Source organism: Musa acuminata, chromosome BXJ1-11, assembly GCF_036884655.1.
Source record: "Musa acuminata AAA Group cultivar baxijiao chromosome BXJ1-11, Cavendish_Baxijiao_AAA, whole genome shotgun sequence".
Classification (NCBI taxonomy): Eukaryota; Viridiplantae; Streptophyta; class Magnoliopsida; order Zingiberales; family Musaceae; genus Musa; species Musa acuminata.
Window position 1 is genome coordinate 3,862,089 of NC_088337.1, and position 23,068 is coordinate 3,885,156.

The window sequence follows — 23,068 nt, forward strand, 5'->3', positions numbered from 1 at the left end:
TATCTAAAAAATCTTAATAGAAATTGTAAATACTCTTAACTTAAGTTAAAATATGACTAATTATAAATCTCGACAAAAGATTCGCATTACTTACTCCACTTTATTATTGTAGTATCGATTTGAAGTTACTATAATTAAGATTATAAAAAAAATCATATAGCAACTATAGATTTAAGCTTTTAGATAGAATCATATTGATCAAGAAAATCAAGATGTGTTAGAAATTTAGGCCAACTTAAAGAATTTTTTGATTTATTCTAATTTCATGCGTTAGAAATTCGAGGGAGCATTTAAAATATAAAAATGAGTATTTGAAAAACCAAAAAAAAAAATACAATGGATATTTTTTTTTTTTGGGATTTTCAATTACTCGATTAAAATATTTTTTTGTCAAGAAAAAACTAGACATCACACGCATGAATTTTATCCTATTTATTATTTGAGTTCCTCGTAAATTTGATTCGAGTAATCTCATCGTTCATACGCATAAAAATAATAAAAGAAAAAAAAGGGCAATGAGACATAATTCTACGTGGCTTATATCATCCATCACAGCTGTATCGGATTGTGATGGGTAGATTAGGTGGCAAACAACGCCGTACTGTATAAAGGTCATGCCATAATTGCAAGATGATGAAATCTGCATTGCAGAATAGAATGTTTTGTTGGCATTCGTCTTTTAGTTTTCATTTGAAGCGTAGATTTGGTCTTGAGATGGGAACCAAGTCCACGTCACGCAGCACGCAAGATCTATCGGGATCTTGTAAAGCAACCGGTCTCAGCATCCACCGTAATTTTAGCCTTCGATGGGGTCATTCCACGTCGCCAAACCGCTTTAGATTGATTTGATGTTATATTATCATTGTATTGTATGTATGTACATTCATATACATACGTATATTCCTCTTTGTATTCGTTTGACCCGCTCGATACAATGCATGATCCTAATTCAAAATCTAACGAGGAAAGACCCGAACCTATAATTTCCTTACGTAAGGTTATGGCCTTCACGTTGTGGGGGTCAACGACCAGGCACGTGTCTAAACCCTACGTTGCTTTGGGTCAAACGAGTGGGTCCCGCCACAGGGGCACCTCGGTCAACGCACGCGGTCGCGTGCCTTTGACTCGGGACACCACCGACCGCCCCGACGAATGAGCGTGCGAAGCGTGCAAGTATTTGGGAGGTCCCACGGCCGGATGTGGGTCCTTCGTAATGTGATGAGACACGTACGCATGCACAGTACAAGAATCGTGACCGTCCGTACGTGTAGTCGATCTCCCACGATCGATCATCTTTGACCGCTCCCGATAGATTCGAATCGGCAGGAATATCCTTCGTAAACGTCACATAAAAAACACGTGATGATGTGTGCGTGAGAGGCCGTCTTCCATACCCTTTTATGCCTCTGCCTGCCGTTCGCGACGAACCCTTCCGTCCCCATTACTCGATGTCCGATTCGAGGGGATTAGGTCAGAGAGGGCTGCTCGTCTGCTTCTCTTCCGCCATTGAAGCAGCAGTAGCAGCTGCTGCCGACACCACGTCCTATACCTCTATCCCAGCTGCGGCACGAGGACCCCCCCATCGCGGCGTAATTAACCGTAGTAGCCCGCTTTCCAACCACCGAGCCCCGTGTGATCTCCCTCCCATCCCTAGGAAATGGACTTGTAGCTTCGCCCGTGCCGGGTGGGCCAGGCGTCGGTCTTGTGCGGTCTGGCTCTGGCGCTGTAGCAGGGGAGGTATAAGAGGGAGCAGATGAGGCGAAGGGCGCTGGGTGTGGCTCAACCGAAGGTGGTCACTAAAAGTGAGATTTTTGGAGGTAGGATGTGACAAGTTTCTCTTTTGATTGCTTGCCGTGGCTGAGTTTGATTTCTTTGTTGTTAGCTTTGTGTCTGTCGGATTAATTTTCATGGTCGGATTCTACCAGTGCTGCTGGTGCTAAGAGATAATAGTATTTGAGGAGAAAAGCATGTGAAGTTGTTTGCATGATTCTTTTGTTGCATTAAAATGGTGATGTCTGGAATGATCGGGTTGCAAGAAGCGATTTTTCATAAAAGACATCTCTTTTATTTGTTTAGATTACTTCGACAGCCATGCTTTTTATTTGCTAATTGTAGTAGAATTTGATAACCTAGGCACACACGAAGTTTCATCTTCCATTTTGCTACTCCTTTTGTTACACTATCATAAGAGTTCTTTTCTTTTTGAATGAGTTTGGTTTGAGAATTTAGTGGAGTTGTTCCAAAGTTCGATGCATTTGATATGACATCATAGGCTTTACATTGGGTATATTTCCATCGTAATGCTGTTATGAAACAGGAAAGCGAATGAAAAGGTCCTGTTGGTCAGAACAGAAACTTCCTTAGTCGTGCAGTTTTTCTTCCAGGATTTGCATATACCATTATTGTCATTGTTTTCCTTTTACGTGGGCAATTGATGCTAATCCGACTTCTGGTATTTAACTTTTTTATCAACAATCTCCGTCTTTTTTGGACTGAATTTTAACTAACATTTTTATTTGTCCTTTATGGCATTAGTTCAAAAGTTCCATATTTGTTAAACTCCTCCCTTCCACAAACGTGATGTTCAACTTTGGCATAATTTCTTCAGTTAGTTTCATGTTTTCCATTCTTTCTTGTAGGAACTGTGCCATCAGAAATATGTCATCACCGAATACTTCTCTTGCTGAACACCTATCTCAAAAGATCAGTCCTTTTGGTCTTAAAATCTGGGAGATAATTGGAATAAGTTTTGGTGTTCTCTTGTTATGCGCACTATCCTTGCTATTGATGTGTGTCTGTTTTCAGAACCGGAGAAGAAGTAAAAGGGCTTTCGGCTACCTTCCTACCACACAGATACCTGCATTTTCAAGAGACATCAAGGAAGTGCCGGTTGAGAAAATTATAAAAGATGACTCTGTTCTTCTTGAAACTTATGACGGCTCCAGTGACAATGAATCAAGTAAGGTTTTGGACTTGGGAAAATTGGAAAGAAGTTACAAAAATAGTAACACCAGCTCGTTGCATTATGTTGAGAAAGATAGAAGCGCTAACTACACTGAAGTAGGAAGTACAGGGATGGTTGATGTAAACAGACAGCATTCTGGTTACCCTATTGTTGCTCCTTCGCAGTTGTCTGGCCTGCCACAATTCTCTCATCTAGGTTGGGGTCATTGGTTCACCTTGAGGGACCTAGAAATTGCAACCGACTGGTTTGCCAAGGATAATGTTCTTGGGGAGGGCGGTTATGGTGTTGTTTATCGTGGGCAGTTGATCAATGGAACTCATGTAGCAATTAAGAGACTCCTCAACAATTTGTGAGTTCATATACACTTAATATGTGTGATCGTTGTACAAGTTTTTTCCTTTAAGGATGTCATTCTGATAATTGTTTTCTTATATATCTTGTGCTATGGCTTCCAGAGGCCAAGCAGAGAAAGAGTTCAGAGTTGAAGTTGAGGCCATCGGTCATGTTCGTCACAAGAACTTGGTTCGGCTCCTCGGGTACTGTATGGAAGGCACTCAAAGGTGCACAATCCTCTGATATTACTCTTTTATCCTGTTCTAAAAGCTTTACTTCCACCAGCTTTATTTATGTGGCACCAGAACAAGGGTATCATACCAAATTCCCTTTCGTTTAATTAACATGTTTTCCTTCATGCCTGACAAGTTGCCTTACATTTATGAGCTAAACATGGTTCCTTTTACCTTTATCACATAAATGTCCAGATACTCTGTTACATGTCATGTATATTCCACACAATTCTAAGCCAGTTGATTTATGCTGTCTGAAAATGATCAGGATGCTAGTTTACGAGTATGTCAATAATGGAAATCTTGAACAGTGGCTTCATGGGGCCATCGGACAGAAGGGTTCTCTTACTTGGGATGCTCGTATGAAGATTATTTTGGGAATAGCTAAAGCGTAAGTAGATCGTCTGAAACATTCTCTCTCATTTTACCCATTTTCAAACTTCAACTTGAAGGGTAATCTTGTTGTCTGTGGACTTTAGTTTATTAAGGTCTTTTGGCAATAATTATTATGCAATTCTGAAAATCAACTTATTGTATGCATGTGTTTCTAACTTGTACATTTCATGATTACCTTTGGACATCCACGTTCCTTTTCTAATTTAACATCTTTAGCCTTTGTATGAGTTTAACTTGTCCATCATACATAAAAGTTTGATCTCTCCTAAGAGTAGGTTTTACATTATGGTTGGTTGATAAAAAAACTGTGTACTTTAACAGTCTGGCCTATTTACACGAGGCCGTTGAGCCAAAGGTGGTGCATCGGGATATCAAGTCCAGTAACATATTGGTTGATGAAGATTTCAATGCTAAAGTGTCTGATTTCGGTTTAGCAAAACTGTTGGGCGCTGGGAAAAGCCATATCACTACTCAAGTGATGGGTACTTTTGGGTAAATATTCTAGCTGCAAAATTTGCAACTTTAATATGCTGAATTGGTTTGATTTCCATATTTAAGTCCAAGGCATAGTGCAATGAGAAAGTGAGCCAGTGACATTATTATTACTTTTTATTTTGCAGGTATGTTGCACCAGAATATGCAAATACTGGATTGCTTAATGAAACTAGTGACATCTACAGCTTTGGTGTTCTTCTCTTGGAGGTCATTACTGGGAGGGATCCAGTTGACTATCGACGTCCTCCTGATGAGGTACAAAATTACTGGCAGTGAAGACAATGATCCAGTTTACTCTAATGTAAATAGTATTAGTACTAGTATAGTCATCAATAAAGGACCTTAAAATATGTTTTGCAAAACATTGTTAAGGCTAGCTTGTTGTGTTCTAGAAACTTATTTTGTTCACAACCAGAACAAACACAACTAGAAGAGTGATTCTGATCATCCCATAGTCCTGAACTCTTAAGTTTTGGTGAAAGGCTTCCGCTACCTACATGCATAAGAACTCCAAAACTTTAAACTTTTGGTGCTTTAATATATGTCAATTGCTATCTCCTGTCCTGGGTTGTCATTGCCAACTTTATAAGTCACTCAGAAATTGTTGGTTTTCATGTAAAAGTACTTTTGATATCTTTGAATTTACATTTACTTATGTGTCTAGATGCTTCCTGCTTTTCCTTTAGCAAACCTATTTTAGATCTGTAAAAAAAACACCTGATTCACGATTCCTGTGATATTTTCTCTGCGATCAAGCACAAACTAAGGTGCATACTACATAGTACAGTAAAGAATTTTATAGGTTACTTTTCTCTATCCAAAGTGTATGGTGTCAACTGTGGAGATATACTCATTTATCAAAGGAACACGTTAACCAAATTAACTTAGTGTTATGAATCAATTCAACCATTTATCAATTCTTCTCTTATAAAATGTTAAGAGGAAGTTTCTAGAAGGTAGTTTGGTCTTGGTCATCTTAAGATTCTAAAATCTTGAATTATTCTAAAATCTTGAGTTTCTGAGATCTTCTTTTGCAAAATATAAATCCAGCGTTTTCTTTTCAAAAGTTTCCTTATCTTGAGAATCCTTTTCATTGCATGATTGTAGGTAAATCTTGTTGAATGGCTTAAATGGATGATTGGGAACCGCCGATCGGAAGAAGTAGTAGATCCAAGGATTGTGATCAGGCCATCAACTAAAGCTCTTAAAAAGACTCTTTTGACAGCATTGAGGTGTGTTGATCCAGATTCAGAGAAGAGACCGGCAATGGGCCGGGTTGTCCAGATGCTGGAACCCGATTACCCTAGACCACTTGAGGTCTGCTTTTTAATTTCTTAGTTCAATATCCAGAAGCAAATTATACATTATAAATAGTAGTGGAGGGTTTGAGTTATCAAGAATGCAAATGATTTTGCAACACATTTGTGGACATGGTTGTCTTGACTGAAATTAAACTCACATATAGGTTTATGGTCTTCAAAAGCTTGTCCATCTGTGTAGGCTTGATTTAGACTTTAAATACCAGGAGATAAGAAATCCAACATAAAATTTTAGACCACATCTTGCAGAAGATTACGAGTACCTAGGTTTACCATATTGCTTTAGATGGAGAATTGACATATATTAATACTCAGTTCAAGAAACATCTATGCTAGCTCAGAATCCACCTCTCATTGTACACAGTTTTTGTGCGCCTTTTTTTTTTTGCAACTAAGTTTGTTTCATCATCTGTTCCTGCTGGATCACGGTTATAACTTCCTAAAAGCATAAAAATGTTTGTGACAATCTTCCACCATTTTGGATTGTCTCTCCTAAAATATTGGAGCTGAGCCAAAGACTATCGCTTTGCAGTATGGCCTTCTAATTCAGTGTGCAACATCAAATTCTATGTTCATTGACCATGCTGGTTAAGAAGTCTTGTACTGGAAAAGTACAAGTGACAAGTCCAAACATAATTCATTTCAGGGATTTTTAAATGTGACACTTGAGACAAGTTGCTAAATTCCGGTAGTCATAACTTATAAATTTGTTTTGTTTAGAAAATTTTGTGTGATCAAATTGAATTCGCAGTTCTATTTTGGGTCTAAGATCATGTTTCCTACATTCCACTATTCTTGAATGCATCTTTCGATTATAAAAGCTTGCTTATTTAACTAACACAGGATGCTTTTACCTGCTAATAGGTCATATCCAATATGGTATCAACATTTGATATTTCTTAGATGTACATTATTATTACCAAGCCATTGGTGTTTACCTTATATTTTTAGATTTGTGATCTTGTTGACTGTACTTTGCTTTATACATAGCAATGTGTCCATTTTCCTGTGAATTAAACAAACTTCAGATCTAAGAAAACCTTTTTACAATATGAATTCATCAAATTCTTGGTAATTTTGCAGGACCAAAGGCATCCACATAACAGAACTTGGAAAACTGAAATCGAATCACAAAGGGTGGGCTATGACACAAATGCCAAGCCTGATTTCAAATCCAACGGCATACGAGACAATAGGAAAAAATGATTGCAGAAACTACTAGTAACTGCCCAAAATTTTCAGAATTTGTTGCTTTCATTGGCATTCACTTTAGTTTGAATCCAAATAAAGAGCACCAGGAAAAAACCTGAAGTTTCTTTATTTTCCAGTCATTTTATATGGTGTTTGCTCAGTCCGATTTTAGATTGCTTTAGGACAATTTATGTTATGTACAGGGTATAGTTTCAGAAAATGTAAATAATTGCATGAATGTGGTCATGATCCAGAGATTGTACTGTGACTTTTGATCAGACTGTGTTTGAAGGAAAATATTATGCTGTTAAATTAAAAGGCACCATCTCTCTTGGTAATTCAGCCTCGGTTACTTGGTCCATGACACTAAAGTGGTTATTCAACTGAAGTTTCACATTTGGTTCGCGGTGATGCGAATGGAGTTGGATGCATCAGACATGATTAAATTCTAATTTATTTTTTCTTTTTTTACTGGGTAAGAAAAACTTAAGTTTCACACTCTTTTGCGTTAAGGAAAAATCCAAGCTTTTTCTTGATTGGATATTGTGAACTTAGTGGTTGGTGAAATGATATTTCTCATGTGTAATTTGTTATCCAGACAATGTTATGCAAATAAAATGATTTTGTATGTAAATATGAATATTGAGAGACTTGCATACAAATAAGAGAAGATGAGCCATATTTCTGTGTTACTGTTGAATATTGCAAGTTGAAACAGGTTAGCTATTCTTTCTCTTTAACAGCAAGTGTTTGATGTTTGAGAGATTGCTTTTGGACTATGGATCGAGAGACCCTCCTTCGGGAGCTTTCTGCAGGGTGATTCGGATGATGAGGTACCCGAGCTCTCGAGAAGGAGTGCTGGTTGGCGTTGGTCAGGGTCAGGGCTGATTGGCGACTCCTTGGTGTCGGGTGAATCGTGCTTCCGTGTCGAGTCTCTCACAGTCGATAAGTGGTAGTCCTCTTGCAAAATGGTCTTCGTTGGGTGGTACCTGGCCGTGGCCCCTCCGACGAGCAAGTTAGTAACGAGAGGGAGTGTTCTTTTCCTTCTCCCCTTTTTTTTTCCCCTTGGCTGGAGGCCAGCCCGGGGTTTTATACTGTGGCACAAAGGCTGATGGTGCGTTAGACGACATCGCCCCGAGCTCCCGGGACGAGACGTGTGGCATAGGGCTCTAACTTGGTGTGCTATGTCGGTTATGACGTGTTCAAGCTGCCAAAATATACCATATAAGATAGGATTGAAACTTCTTTGATTTGTTTTCTTTTTCAAGGTCACTAACAAAAGAGTTTGCATCTTAAATCCCTTGCTCTAACCTTGCAGGTTCGTCATCCCTAAGGCTTCCCTGAGCGTGTCTTCGGAAAGCCAACAATAGAGCTTGAAGTGGTCAGGATCGTTGTTGGCTTTTATATAGCTTGATCAGATGGCCATCAATATATATATATATATATATATATATATATATATATATATATATATATATATATATATATATATATATATATAGAGCCAAGCACTCAAGAAAGGAAAGAATGGAGAAGAAAATGTGGAATCCAAGACGTTGGAAACAGCTGAACCATCAAGCTCTTGTCTGACCCTGATTACCTCATTGAATCATACCAGGAATAGGAAGAGCAGCTGCAGAATCCTAAATATGCTTACCATTTTCCAGCTAATTAAGAACCAATCATTCAATGCAGCTTTCTCCAAAACTATTCACAGATATGGAGGAACCATCGCATAATCGTAGAAGAATGTATCACTGATTGTTACAAGTTGAAATTTTGGAGACAAACCACAAGCTGACATTGACAAATCTCTCTAATTACAAAAGGGAATTCATAACATAATTTAGGTTCCAAAATAATTTGATTCATCCAATACAAGGGCATGTAATCTACAGCACTGCATCAAAGTGACACAGGACAAGCCCCGTGAAAGAGGTTTCATGATCCCAGGGCTTCGCCAGGGTGGCCAGACCGAGTGTTCAGCAGGGGTTGTAGCGCCTTGACTACGATACTCATGTTCGGGCGGAAATCGGCTTCATATTGCACACACAAGGCAGCCACCGCAGCAAACTGTTCACAAAAGAAGGAAGACTTACAAGCGAAAATTAATAAAAACATCATCAAAATTACAAGATCCAGCGTAAGGATTAATCTTTCACAGGTCACATCTGATGCGGTCACACAAAATGAAATGGGATCTAACTTCCTGATACAATCTCTGCCAAGATTTTGATAGTCTTTCTTGGTTAGCATTCAATCAAGTTGCAGTGTCATTTTAAGCGCATAGTACCTTTTCAAGCTAGTTGACTGATTTGAAACTTCCAACAGATTGCAGATGGCATAACTAATGAAGCATATGATTGGGGCAGTCCCGACACATCAAGTGCCAAAATTTAACATAGACTTTGTGACTAAGGTAATGTTAGGAAAACATTATAACCAGAGGAAGGATTATTCAGTATAGTAAAAAGTAAACCACAAAAGTAAGCCCCAAACAAATTCGACCATAATTACCTTTGCAACTGCTTTGGGAGGAAAATCTCCGCCTAGTCTTGAGTCAATACATTGCCTTACCTTGTCTTCACTGAGTCTTGGTGTTGCCTGTACATTTTCAATATACCAATTTGATAAGATATAGACTGTTATCAATCATTTCAATGATGAAAATAAAAAAGAGAAGCAATCTCATTTACTTTTATAATATCACTCAACCGATAGTATCAGATACAAGAAAAGGAAAAAAAAAGTTGTCACTTTACCCAAGTCACAAGACTTTGTTGTCCTCTTGGTAATGTATGATCCACAGGTTTGCGGCCAGTCAAGAGCTCCAATAAGACAACACCAAAGCTGTATACATCACTCTTGGAGCTAAGTTGACCGGTCATCGCATACCTGCAATCTCCAGTAACCGGCTTAAATCAATAGCGTTCTGATTGCAACAAAGCATATGAATCCAAATTTATGTCATTCAATTCACATACATCTGTGCTTTAGTTTTTTCTAGGACGAAAATTCATATGCATAGTACTAAAACAATGATCAATGTGTATGACCCACAAAATCAAAGAACTCACTCTGGTGCATGATAACCAAATGTCCCCAGAACTCTAGTAGAATGAAGACGAGCAGCCATGTCAGGAGCTTGATTTGATAGGTCAAAGTCTGCTATCTTTGCAACATCATCATCAAAGAGTAGAACATTGCTGGACTTTATGTCACGATGAATAATATGAGGTTGAGCTTTCTCATGAAGGTATTCAAGTCCTTTTGCTGCTCCTACAGCAATCTTGACTCTCTGTTGCCATGACAACACTGGACCTGGTTGTGCTCCTTTAACTCCTTTTCTCCCTGTAAATGATCATATGATTCATTGCTTGTACTCACAAAAAAAAAAGAATAAAGAAAACACAAATGAGTCATACTAGTAATTTACAACAAATCATTGCTTCAGCACTTACTATGAAAGCATAACAAAGAGATATTATACTTATAGCACAACACATGATAAAGGAGCAGCTTAAGAAACCAACACAATCATGAGAAAGTGAATTACATACTCAAAAAACAGGCAAACTGTAAAATAGTTGCATAACAAAAATGAATCAATCACATATAGAATAACTGTGATTTCATATACCAGCAATGCAACTGTCAATGTTCTCTAAGACCTCATATAAACCCTTTTCCCCCAGTGCTACTAAATAACTCGAACAATTCTGATGGTCATAAATATAATGTTGTTTATATATAGTAAAAGCTAATGTAAATGATAATTAACAAGGACAATAGCTGACATTTAGCTGCAATTTAGTTCATGAACTGACATGCTGGTGGGACTTAGCTGCATATATAAGAAAAATATCTTGTTATCTTCCTAAAAGAAAAGAAAACAAAACTGGGCAAACCATGTTCTTGAAAACAAAAGGAAAGCACATGCATCATAGTGTCCTGTGAAATTAGGCTGCTTTGCATACTATAAATCTAATATGGATTACCATGCAAGAAACTAAATAACAATGAGAAGCATGTTATGTTTTATTTGATTGGCATTACTCTATGATTTGCCTACAGTTCCCACAAAAACATATGGTAACTCCCCATACCCCTCCTGTGTCACAACATGAAGATGTAGAAGGAAAGAGAGGAATGAGTTTTGGAATTGCATGTTGCCAACAGGGATGGCCGCATGATGGGCTATTAGCTCACTGGTAAAGTGTGCCCCTGATAAGCCCCACAGTTACAATGGGACCATAAAGATACAGTAAAAAGGCAGTTTTTCCTATTGTATTTATATTAGTATTAGTTAGTGATCTTGATTTGATGAATCTTTTCTTTCATGATGAACAGTTTGCACTAGTCCTATATTTTGTATCAATGGGCTGAGGATAAAGGGGGGGCGCAGCAAGAAGAGGGTTGTGCGATGAGAGGAGCTCAACTTGCTTCAAATATGCAACATAAGTTCTGACAATGCAATGGAGTTGGAACCTCATGTGGATCCAAATGAATTAGTCTTTCCATAGAGGCATATACCATAACAATGAATCACCTCAAGCTTCAAAATTGCAAATACTGAGAAATTACATCCTGGATAAAGCTCATACCATGAAGAATGTCATGAAGAGATCCCATGGTAGCGAACTCATATGCTAGTAGGCGGAGATTTCCTTCGATACAGTAACCAACCAACTCTACAACATGCTCATGCTTCAGCCTTGACACCATGGAAACCTGTAAAATTCTTCATATGAGCATGGAAATCCAACCTGAAAAAGTCTAGAAGTAGTAGGAACAATAACTGTACCTGTGCTAAAAATTCTTGGTCTGGCTGCTTGCTTGAGTCCAACTTCTTTATAGCTGTGCTTCTGCCATTTTTAAGAATACCAAAATACACTCTGCCAAATGAACCCTCCCCAATTAAAGCTTCATCCCCAAAATTCTTTGTGACTTCCTTTATTTCCTCTACGGGAATTGCTGGGACTGCGATAGGCTGAGGTTTAACAGTTTGAGCACCTTTAGAAGGAGGGTTTGCAGCATGAAATGCTCCATCGTTTCCTGGAACATGTTCAAATTCAGAATAGATAAGTTAACACATGCTGAGAAAAATGGAATAGTTATATGATTGCATTAAGTAAATATTAAGTTTGCATTGGAATATAATTCAAAGTAACAAATATTAGTAACTATTTAAAGTGTCTTTACCTGTTGAATTGCTTGTCACATAGGGACCACCACTGGCAGTAGTTCGATGAATATCATCCTCTTCACAGCACCCAAAGCAAGACATTATTTTTTTTGCCCTAATGCACTTCAACCAATCCAAATGGACTTGTTACTTTAAAAAACCTGCTAATTGAAAAGATACATCACTTGTCTTTTATGTTGGCAGTAACTCACATAAAACAATTAAGTCAGAGCGCAAATCATCTGTATTAAGCATGGAGAAACAAAGTTCAACAAGTAATCAAAATTATAGTAGACATGGCAATATTGTCTCTCACTGCTCCGTTGGTTTATAAAAAGTAGATAAGAAATGCTTATATAGGACCAAGGCAACTGCCTAGATTCCGAAGTTGAGCCCAAACCTTAAGACCATAGTTAATGAGACTGCGAGACAAAAGAAGGGATTGTATTATCCAAACCCCAAAGTTTTATTTTTATTTCGTATGTAATTAATCCCCTTTTACTCCATCCACGGGTAGACTTTACCATGTCGGCTCTGATATCAAATATTACGACTCGAGCTTGATGGGTTAACTAACCTATCAACTTTGTTTGGTCCAAACTACTAACTAAAATGCTTAAACTAAAGTTAATAATAGTATACTGATTAGACCCTTATAAGTTAATCTTAATTTTGTCTACGTCCGATGTGGGACTAATCGGGATGTTACAATAATTGTGTGAAACAACCAATATATGTAATTAGTTTCTGGTTAAATCATAATTTAATAGGGTGAACATCAAGCAAATGTTATAGCTCTTGGTGGAAAGAAATAGATTTATGTTCTCAAAATCATCATTTCATGCAATTGCATTTATTTCTATATGTTTTTGCTTACATTTAAACTGTTTCTTTCAAGCTCCAGTGACATCTAAGTTATTGAGATTCCAAGCCAGCGATGTCCCAGCCACATAATAGCCTAAACAACTAAAAGGAGATTGAAATGATATCCAAAATGGTTGTATCACAAAATACATTTTTATGGATAATGCACAAAAAAAAAAGTGGAAAGCACATACTTGCTTATTTATTGATAACCTGCAGTAATCTTACAGTAAATTCTGTGTCAACTCAGCTCAGTATTTATTTTCCTTAAACCCCCATTAGATTGCTACCTTAATTTTCTATGAAGATCATAACATGCTTACATGAACTGACTCCATACCCCCAAGAAAAATGTGGTCTTATATGTTTTTTCGGCTAGTATGAGATGTTCATTAATGGTAACAACCTGATTGTCAGCATCATCTCATGCTCGTTTCAATCTTTTATTATGTCTAGCTTCTAAGGTTTATTTAATAATAATACTTGAAAAATATTGTGGAGGTAAAGAAATTTTCTCTGAACCCAATAAAATGATAGTCTGATTTTGCATATGTGTTAAACGGAAAATCCACGAAATAAAAAACCTGTGGCCAAAGCTTTCTCGACAGGAAATGTAACCGATACAAATTTTAGACAACATTTTAAAACTAAAAACTCCAAGAATCTTAAAGAATCAGAATCACAAAGGTATTATTCACAACTATACATTTGATTTTCATTCTATCCAAGTGTGCTTCCAACCATTTCAGGTCAAATACTAAGTCGAAAAAACCAGCAATGGCAAAGACGTCCACAAACTATGGCCTGAGGAAGATCGAATATGTTGGTAAAAGCAACAAAATGAGATAATCGAAGAATTGGGAAAGAAGGCCGTGTGGGAACTCCTCAGTCTTTTATCTAGTAACTTCTGCCTGTGCCAATTAAGCAAAAACATAAAACAAACTACTAACTGAACTTATACCAGATCAAAAAGATGTATTCTCAGTCATCTAACTGATATATTACAGCCTGTTGTTGTTCCGGTGTTCTATAATTATCTTAAAGGATGAGCTAGCGCGAGTGTCACAATTCCCCACTTGCTAATGAATGCCAAAAACACTCGAATGATCTTAAAGGATGAGCTAGTGCGAGTGTCACAGTTCCCCACTTTCTAATGTGGCATATATAACACATATGAATGCCAAAAACACTCGAATTTGCTAACTATAGGTCCTACATCACCTTCAATTGTGTTAGAAGAGGTCGTGGTCGTGGTTGATAATGAACTAAAACTCACTTCACACTACTACTGCCTCCTCATCCTCTTAGTAGGGTATACAACAAATCAGACAATTGTATATATATATATATATGTGTGTACAAATGATAAGAAAACTTTAAGAAAATCCATAATTAATATATCCCCATACTGAAAAGGTATTCCCTTTATCTCATTACAATATTCCTAATACTCATCAATAGTAACGTAATTAAGCAATTGCGACAAGAAGTCGGATCCCGAAAGGAAGATGGTGTCCGGTGCACACAGGGCAGTTGTTATCGTGGTTTTCCCCAATTCTTTTCCGAGAGTTGATTCTCTGACCAGAGTTCTGCCACTTCCTTCTTCCGATCAACTCATTATCCAACGCCCAAAAGAGTAAACATCGAGGGATGGAAATCCAAATCGAGCCGAACCGATGGGAGAAAAACAAGATCCCAGGAGTTCCCCAAAACCAAATCGTATTCGAAAGATCGGGACCATCGGAAGACGGATTTCGTACGGATCGGCCGAAACCCAGAGTGGAATCACTCAGAGACCGAACTCGAAGAGTGGAATTCCACCAAAACGATACAAGGTAACACCCCAACCTCGAGTGGAACTCGGAGAGCGAAGAGCGATCTCGTGCGCCGGCCGACGGGATCCGGTGGACGGCGGTGATTGCGCAGGATTAGCAGTAGCGGCGCAGCTTGGAATCGGTCAGCGGACTTTGTTCGACCTTGGCTGTCGTATCGCTCCATTTATTTACTCACGACCGTGACCGCCGGTGTGCTCGCGCCCCCACCGCGCCGGTCCGACTCGGTTCGGTTCGGGTCGATCTAATATGATTATAATAAATCGAACCAAATCGAATATCGTTAATTAACTTGATCATTAGCATCAATTTTTATTTTTTATAAATTTGATCAACTTAGCTGATGAAGATAAGATTTTAGCTAACATAAAACATAATTATTTTATAATAATTATATATTTATCATGTTTAATATATTCGTATTATGAGACGAACCGGTGGTTCGGTTCCAATATCCTGTCCTGAACCGGGGGGACGGTACCCTCACCGGCGAATCAAAGTTGGAGTTGGTGGTGCGGAATAGCAGCACGTGGCATCGCTGTCAGACTCGGGCAGTCCAACTTAGAGCCGACCAAGTCACCGACGAAGTGGCTCAGCTGTTATCGTGTCCTCGTCCGCTAGATCTACGGTGCCTGATTTGCCACGCGTCCGCCACATCCATCGCCGTCGGTTTGACTTGGGACCGAGCGGCGGTGCGTCAAAAGCCAGCGAAACGCGTGTCTGTCGAGTGGACCCCGCGCCAATTTCCACGCATCTGATTCGTTGCTTCGCCGCTCGCGTGGCGTGCAAAGTTTGACTAGGGCGTGGAAAAAGCAAAAGAAAATAATAATAATAATAATAATAATAATAATAATAATAATAATAATAATAGTTTTTCCCTGCATTTGAATAGGTAAAAAATCAGAGGAAAAAAAAAACACACAACTAATTAGCTTAAAAAGATCAAAATTTATAAATAAAACGATCATCATTTACATATAAATAAAAATCTATCTACTCATTCCACATCAATTCTCAGATAAAGTAACTTTTGTTTTACTATTTGTGTCTGATAGCAGACACAAAAAATTTCTGTTTAGGAATAGTTAGATTATAGTTAATAAAAGCGAGAAACAGATGTAGCACTAGAAAAGCTTACTAAAACCATATTGGTTAGCAATAATGGAATTAAGTTAATGTCATTCATATTCTTTCCCATATTTAAGATATGCGATATTAAAGAGTATCAAAAGGAAATAAATAATTGATTTGAGAATCCATGGAGTGAGCAATCTAGGATTTTTTTTTTTGTTAAGCAATTAAAAATATTAAAGTGTTGATCCCTATCATATCATTTTAAAGATTAAACATCACCCTATGTGAGCTCACAAAATTACCTTCATGGCACTTTTGTCCCTTTCCTTTCTTCTTCTTGTGTCTGAACCAAGTCTCATTATTATAATTAATTTAACACGATATCAAAAATTAAGATGTTATTAAAATAATAAAGAATAAATAGGACTGATGTTTGCATGTTGATTGATGAATTATGCACGAACAGATGGGACTGATGTTTCTACAAAATTAAAGATTTTGGTCTCCTCTAATAGGAGAGAAGATGTTTTATTCAAGATCTGTCGAACGAAGCATACCGTCCATATCGGGTGACGCTACAATGTTACAGTACTATACTGTAGCACTACTGTAATATTAAAAAAATATAAAATTATTCGGTATATCAGGATGTACCACTCGGTACGTCCTGATATACCGTCCGATACACCGGTATCATACGATACGATAAGACGAATCTTATTATAGTTTATTTTCTTGGAAAAAAAATGATCGATGATGCAAGCAGTAAGCAACCTAAGAAGACATCAAAATTTCATGGAGGACGATTGGGTGATGAACGAACAGCAGCAACACTCTATGACCATAATGCACAATGATTCAACAAATATCGATATGATCAAGTAATGATCGACCATTCTGCATGACCACCCTACGGAATAACTCCTTACTTTAATTTTGATCCAACGTGCATTTCCACATCAGGATAACTACATCATCAAACAAAAAGATGGTTCAATGTGCTAATGAAAATGAAAATGTCACAGAGGAACCAACAGCAGTAGATTGCTCAGCAGGAAACCAATTTACTGATACTCTACTCAAAATTGCTTCTTGATGAAAAGCAAGGAAAAGGAAAGTAACCATAATCAACCTTCTGACAACACTTAGGCTTCTCTTTTTTCTGCAATATCTGATGCTAACAATACTGTCCACCTTCTTTCACCATCTTTCTGCAATATCTGGTATTTCAGTTTTGTTTGTGCAATCAGTCTGTTCCTGAGAACCTAAATCTCAGGATAGGTAATCAATAGAACATATGATGGTAATTTGCAAGACAGCTTACTACAAGAAACTTGTGATCAAGTGTCAAAGGTAAATAATTTTTCCATGCCTTCTATCCGATAATGGAAATGCTAATGATTCAGCTTCACAAATAAGAACAATGTTCATTTTCCACACAAACAAACAGGTTAATGGCTATTGCATATTTCCATCTCAAGTACCGGTACAGGCTGCTAATCAGATCAGTCCTGACAACAGGGGAACATATCGATTCATTACAGAAGAAATGGCCACCTAAACTGCTTCAGAAAAAAATTCATTTATGATACTGAATGTTCTTTTAGGAGTTGCCGTGTTGGGATCTATCAGCTATTCGAGTCATTGGTAGGCACATCAATTCTAGAGATTATCTCACTCATTTACCCATCACTAGAGAGTTCTCATCACATCTAAGCTAAATTTAGATTGCCCAAACTTAAATTGCAATACAAAATGCAGAACTTAAATTTGGCTTGAGCAGAACCTAACTTAAATCTTCATTCTCATTTGCACTTGTACATTATATATTTACAGGAAATGATAATGCAAGTGGTTGTCCGATAAACTTAAACATACTCCTGGATTATCATACTTGTATGTCTGTTTCAGCTATTTTGCTAGAAGAAGTTGCTAACAACAATACATGACTGTTCTTAGATTGCTTCAATGATTACTGAACTATTTCTGGTCTTCAAATTTACTGAGACCAGCTTACAGCAAAAGTGTAATGATAAATTTCACAAAATCATTAGAATCAACTGATTATTAAGTTTACGGCAGTGTTTATCAAGAACCACCGGATCTCACTTAAGTCTGTCTGATCACTTTGCGATGTGTTTCTTCAGAGAACACATCAAACTCACTCCTAGGCAATTCATTATTTTCACCTTACCATGTCACTCTTTGGCTTATCTCTGATGCATCCTCATTTATGATACTTAGGATGGCATACAACAAGTATTTTATGATAGCATCAAAGTTCTAGTTGCAGCATCTGCCTACTTATAAGTTATATCATAAAGCATAAATATGCAAGACACCTCTACTCTAATGCCCACAGACATGTTTCAAAGAGAAGTAAAGCGACAGCATCATTGGAGTCTCTACTAAACAATATGACTTGAATTTTAACCCCATAAATCTTTATGCAATGGTATTTTTGATACTGTGGCAGCAACCACAACAATGATTCAAGTTCTGGAAAAAAAATGCAAAAGATCTACTTACAACACATTTTCCAGTTGTAGAATGTCCAGATTCTAGGTGACTGACAACAATATCCATTAATCTGCAAAAAAAAACCTAGTATACTGCTCGCAAGGTAAGCTATTTGCCCTGCTCGCAAGGTAGGCTATTTGCCCAATGATCCTGCAGATACTGAAAGAAAAAGCATATTACTTGATTATTGTCTAATGTAGGAATCATGAAACTTGTTAATTGAGACAGCAAGTTAACAATTTGCTGATTATTTTTGCAATGAAAGACAAACGTTTGAGAGATCACAAGCTCCAATTTCCATGGAAGATAACAAAAAGGATAAATGGTAGGTGACTTACAGAAGTCTCTTCTCATAGAAATGGAATTGAATTGCCACAAGTTTCCCATGTGAATATAAGAAGGCAATCTTTTAGGCCGCAATATGAACAAAATCCTTTCTCTTCTTCCCTAAACTCTCCTTATTGAACTGAAGTTTGACCTTCTCACAATGATCAATCTATACCAATGGCTAACAATACCAACCAGTTCTTGGATCCTCGATTGTTTCATCTGCAAGGAATTCTATCTTTCTCTGACAAGATAGCTCAGCGTGCAAATGCCGAGCTATTGTACAGATGCTGTGTCAAAACTGCATCTTGCTGAGGTTGAACCAAATACCTTTACAGTGGTAGTTCGGTTTCAGCACTCTCTTCCTCACCCTCTGGCAGCTCAGCATTCTTGCTCGCCATCAATTCCAAGTCCTTCTGCATCGCCTCCCTCTTGGTATTTATCCTCTCCAGATATACTTTGTGTCCCTCATCCAAGATCTCCACGAACCGATCCTTTATCTCCAGCAGGGGATCCCGATCCACGAGGTCCCCGCGTTCGTAGGCCTCCCTCAGCATCGCCGTCTTGATCCCGCCCTTGAGGGAGACGTAGAAGATCCCTGGGTGCCGCGTGAAGGCGTTGGCGAACGCATTGGAGAGACGGAACTCCTCGGAGAACTTGCCGATAATGGGCACGGCCATCCGCTTGAGCAGCGTGAGAGAGAGCACCTCGTGGAGCACCCCGACAGAGCGCTTCTCCATCTCCGGCGAGGCCGGGTGCAGCCCGGACGTGTCGGCGTAGGGCGACACGTAGGGCAGCTCCAGCCAGTCCCTGGTCCACTCGCGCATCTCCTTTCTAAGGAAGAAGCCGGGTGGAAGGCGGACGTCGAAGTTGGGGCGCATAAGGACCCCAGTGAGCCGCGCCTCCTCCTCCGCCCGCCGCTCGATGACGGATTTCGCGTAGTCGTCTTCCCAGGAGACGAGTTCGAGGAAAGGCCTATCGCCCGTGGCATGGACGAGACGGAGGAGGTGGGGGTGACGGGGGACGAGGGAGCAGAGTAAATCATCGGGGAGGCCGAAGTCGCGCTTAGCGTTGAGGAGCTTCTCGGCGGGGAGGGCGCGGTGGCGGGACATCATGAGGAGCTTGCAGAGCTTCGCGAGGGCGAGGGGCTCGTGGAGGGATCGGAGGCGGGCATCGAGGTCGAGGAAGGAACGAAGGCAGGGGGAGGGACGGAGGAAGGGGACGGGGGCCTGGCGGGGCTTGATGGGGGCCAGGTGGAGGTCGAACAGGTTGGGATAGCGGGTGAGGAAGGTCTTGACATGGACGGGGAGGCGGAGGCGCTCGCGGCGCTTCTCGAGGTAGCGGAGGGGGATGGTCTGGCCGGGCTCGTTGAGAACCTCGCGGACCACGCGAGAGCAGAGCCGCCACCGCTTGTCCCGGTCGATGGCGGCGTCCAGCAGCGGGTCCTTGCGCCACGCGACCTTGAGGCTCGAGATCGACGCTGTCCATCCCAGGAGCCAGGGCGGAGGGCGAAGGAGGTGGCGGCGGAGGAAGAGGTGCGACAGCTGCAGACGCGAAGAGAAAGAGGGCATTCTTTTCTGCTAGATTGGAGCCGACAGGTGCATCAGCTGCAATAGGCGGCGGATTCGTCTATTTTGGCCGGGTCGGATGCTTCAGTTAGGGCACGATAGTTAACGGATCCGGCCCGGTTAGGAATCGGATCTCAATTCAATCACCCGACACGATACGAATGATTTTATACGACCAATTCAGTGGCATCATATATATATATATATATATATATATATGAGGATTTATCTCTTGATTTCCTACCTCAACATTTCTTTAGTTTAATCATGGCGATATTAAATGTTATATTTTGTTATTAATGAGTTTTTTTCTTTGTTACTTTATTGTGTTGGTGTCATTGACCATAGAGTCAATACGGTTTGATTTGATTTCGAAAATACAAGTCTATCCAAGAGGCCTACGGAGGTCACGTGGGGACGATCCGAGCGGGTAGTCGAGCCAGGAGGCGAGATCCCAAGGTGCTGCTTATTTGCAAAGGTTGATTTGAGGTCATCTCGGGGAACGAATTCCTTGTCGAGATGGATTCGGTATCACCCCGAGGCATGCCTTAGCTTCACCGAGACCCCTGCATAAGCGGTCAGTGTTGGGGGATGTCACGACTCGACCCTCTCAATGATTAAGTTAATTGAGGAGTAGAGAAGAGTTCGGTAGAGTTTAGAAGAGTTTAGTTTGATTTTGTTTGCCCCCTTTAGGTTTGGGGGCTAACTTTTATACATAGGCGGATGGTGGCAAGAGACCAACGACAAGTTAGGGTGCTCTTTATATCGCCCGAGGGCTCATTAATGATGATGGTTGATGAGCACACCCCTTTATTGGTGGCATAAGGAAATGACGACCATGAGAACGTCGTTTGTTAGGGTTTTGAGCATGTTAGGGTTTTGAGCATGTTAGGGTTAAGCAAGGGATGGTCTCCTGAGCCAGTTGTCTGGTAAAAGGAGTGAGGATAATTGAGCCACGTTGCTAGGGATTTATGCTCTTTGGCGTCAGGCGTGTCGGCCTTCTCGAAACCGTGGTTGGTGAAAGAAACGTCAACTTGCTTGTAGTAGACGACTTTGGCAAAGGGAAGAGAGAGATGGGCCTTGTTGTTGGCCTTTTTTTAGATGAGTAGGGGGTGGCGAATCAAGATCCTATCGTCGGCTATAAAGGGAGATTGTGGGCTCTTCCGCTCATGTAATTGTCTGGGTGGTCGGGTGAGTTGGCAGCGTCGTTATTTTCTCTATCATTCATCCCCCTCGGAAGCCGTGCTTCAGGGCTCTGGTAGGGGGTTTGAGGCACGTTGTCCTGTCGAGGTTGGGTTTCATAGTTAATGTCTTGTTTTAGTGTGCTGAGTGTTTGAGTCGCGGGTTTGGTTTCACAGGCTTTGTTCGTGGCAATCTTTGTTCCTTCGTCATAGCGAGATTGTTATGTTACTTAGGGAGATTGTATATCCCTAAATTCTTACAGATCTGTGGGAGAGAATGAAGGAGGTCAAGCGTCATCCTCTCTAGCGATGATCCACATGGTAGGGGCTACGAAGATACTCCTTGAATCGCTATCCAAATCTCCACACTTGTTATATGAGGAGGAGAAGGGGAGAGGAGAATAAGAGGTGGCAACCAAGAAGCCCAACTTATAACCCTTTAGTTCTCTCATATTTATATAGGTCTCTTATCAACTTAATCATAATGGATCATACTCTATTAGGTATTGAATCTCCATCCAACTACCCAAGTCTCTTAGATTAGTGGATCTCTATCCAATAATCTCTCATTGACTCTTATTAGATCTCATTCATAGGATCCAATAATTCAAGGGCTTATTGGATATCCAATAAGATAGGAACTCCGACGAATATCTCATATTCGAACCTCTATTCATCACAACACCTACCATATGTGTGTGACCCTCTAGGCTCAATATCGAGGAAGCCGTGAGTCATACATGTCAGAACTTATTCTAGCTCAATGAATTATTATATCCATAATAATTCACTCGACTCATCGACTACGAACGTACTAGGCCACTACGCCACAATCCTCAAACGAGATAGGGGAATTTAATCCATTGAACATATCTATCCTTAGTTACTATATACCTATAGTCTCTCATCCATCTAATATTCCAGAGACTGTACATTAGTTATGCTGCTGTCAGACCGATATGATTTCTCCTCGAATCTTGCTTTAATTAGATTCTCCCAGAGAACTCTTTCTCTCTTAATCTGAATGACCTTGGCCAAGAATTTGTCTAAGCAAGAACACATGAGATATTCCTCTCATGATACCGAGAGCGGATAATCCTCTATCGACACTCAATAGCCCTCGTAAGGTTGGCTGTCACTCTCAATAACTAGTTGTGCTAGATAAAGAACTTCCAAACCTATAAGTCTGGTATTAAAGAGTGGAGTACTCATATAGGACATCCTTTGTGTCTCAAGTCTAGGGACCATGTATACCACTAGGATAACAAAATCGTTGTTTAATAATGAGGTATCATCAACCATCCAGCATTCCATAAGCAGACCAATCAATGAACTCATTTTTCAATGAGCATCTGTACTGTAGCCGTGTCCCCACATGAGCAGTTATGAGACTAACTACCATCATCATATGGACGAATATACAGCACACTAGTCTGTTTGATTATATTGATATCTCTCGAGTAACATATGACTAGGATTATTTAGAGTCTGTGTTTAAATGTGAATCAATCTCATTATCGTAATCTCATCATCCCATTTCCATTACAAAAGATTCATGATATTCCATTATTATTTTTCCTATTAG

At 39.6% G+C, this 23,068-nt stretch overlaps 3 protein-coding genes across 7 annotated transcripts; 1 reads left to right on the forward strand and 2 right to left on the reverse strand.

Moving 5' to 3' along the window:
- Nucleotides 1-1,416: 1,416 nt before the first annotated feature.
- On the forward strand, nucleotides 1,417-7,456 carry LOC135596923 (probable receptor-like protein kinase At2g42960). Of its 3 annotated transcripts, none has more exons than XM_065089200.1 (8): nucleotides 1,417-1,802; nucleotides 2,640-3,314; nucleotides 3,421-3,525; nucleotides 3,800-3,922; nucleotides 4,249-4,419; nucleotides 4,548-4,677; nucleotides 5,530-5,739; nucleotides 6,825-7,453. In XM_065089200.1, exons 2-8 carry the CDS (start codon nucleotides 2,659-2,661, stop codon nucleotides 6,945-6,947), a joined length of 1,518 nt encoding a protein of 505 aa, XP_064945272.1. In that variant the 5' UTR covers nucleotides 1,417-1,802; nucleotides 2,640-2,658; the 3' UTR covers nucleotides 6,948-7,453. The 3 variants fall into 3 exon arrangements, with proteins under 3 accessions (XP_064945272.1, XP_064945271.1, XP_064945273.1); XM_065089199.1 differs by having other exon boundaries at nucleotides 1,418-1,817; nucleotides 6,825-7,450; XM_065089201.1 differs by lacking the exon at nucleotides 1,417-1,802 and having other exon boundaries at nucleotides 2,757-2,959; nucleotides 3,130-3,314; nucleotides 6,825-7,456.
- Nucleotides 7,457-8,652: 1,196 nt separating this feature from the next.
- LOC135596924 (pto-interacting protein 1-like) lies at nucleotides 8,653-14,958 on the reverse strand. 2 transcript variants are annotated; one of them, XM_065089202.1, is made up of 8 exons: nucleotides 14,830-14,958; nucleotides 12,135-12,278; nucleotides 11,737-11,987; nucleotides 11,537-11,663; nucleotides 10,010-10,283; nucleotides 9,695-9,827; nucleotides 9,450-9,536; nucleotides 8,653-9,005 (listed from the first exon to the last, which is right to left on the reverse strand). In XM_065089202.1, the coding sequence occupies exons 2-8, from the start codon at nucleotides 12,217-12,219 to the stop codon at nucleotides 8,874-8,876; spliced, it is 1,089 nt and encodes a 362-aa protein (XP_064945274.1). In that variant the 5' UTR covers nucleotides 12,220-12,278; nucleotides 14,830-14,958; the 3' UTR covers nucleotides 8,653-8,873. The 2 variants fall into 2 exon arrangements, with proteins under 2 accessions (XP_064945274.1, XP_064945275.1); XM_065089203.1 differs by lacking the exon at nucleotides 14,830-14,958 and adding an exon at nucleotides 12,995-13,059.
- A 1,824-nt stretch (nucleotides 14,959-16,782) lies between these two features.
- Nucleotides 16,783-20,346, reverse strand: LOC103970420 (protein WHAT'S THIS FACTOR 1, chloroplastic). Of its 2 annotated transcripts, XM_065089204.1 has the most exons (3): nucleotides 18,746-20,346; nucleotides 18,417-18,566; nucleotides 16,783-17,098 (listed from the first exon to the last, which is right to left on the reverse strand). In XM_065089204.1, the coding sequence occupies exon 1, from the start codon at nucleotides 20,303-20,305 to the stop codon at nucleotides 19,067-19,069; it is 1,239 nt and encodes a 412-aa protein (XP_064945276.1). In that variant the 5' UTR covers nucleotides 20,306-20,346; the 3' UTR covers nucleotides 16,783-17,098; nucleotides 18,417-18,566; nucleotides 18,746-19,066. The 2 variants fall into 2 exon arrangements, with proteins under 2 accessions (XP_064945276.1, XP_009382465.2); XM_009384190.3 differs by lacking the exon at nucleotides 16,783-17,098 and having other exon boundaries at nucleotides 18,306-18,566.
- Between the last annotated feature and the right edge of the window lie 2,722 nt (nucleotides 20,347-23,068).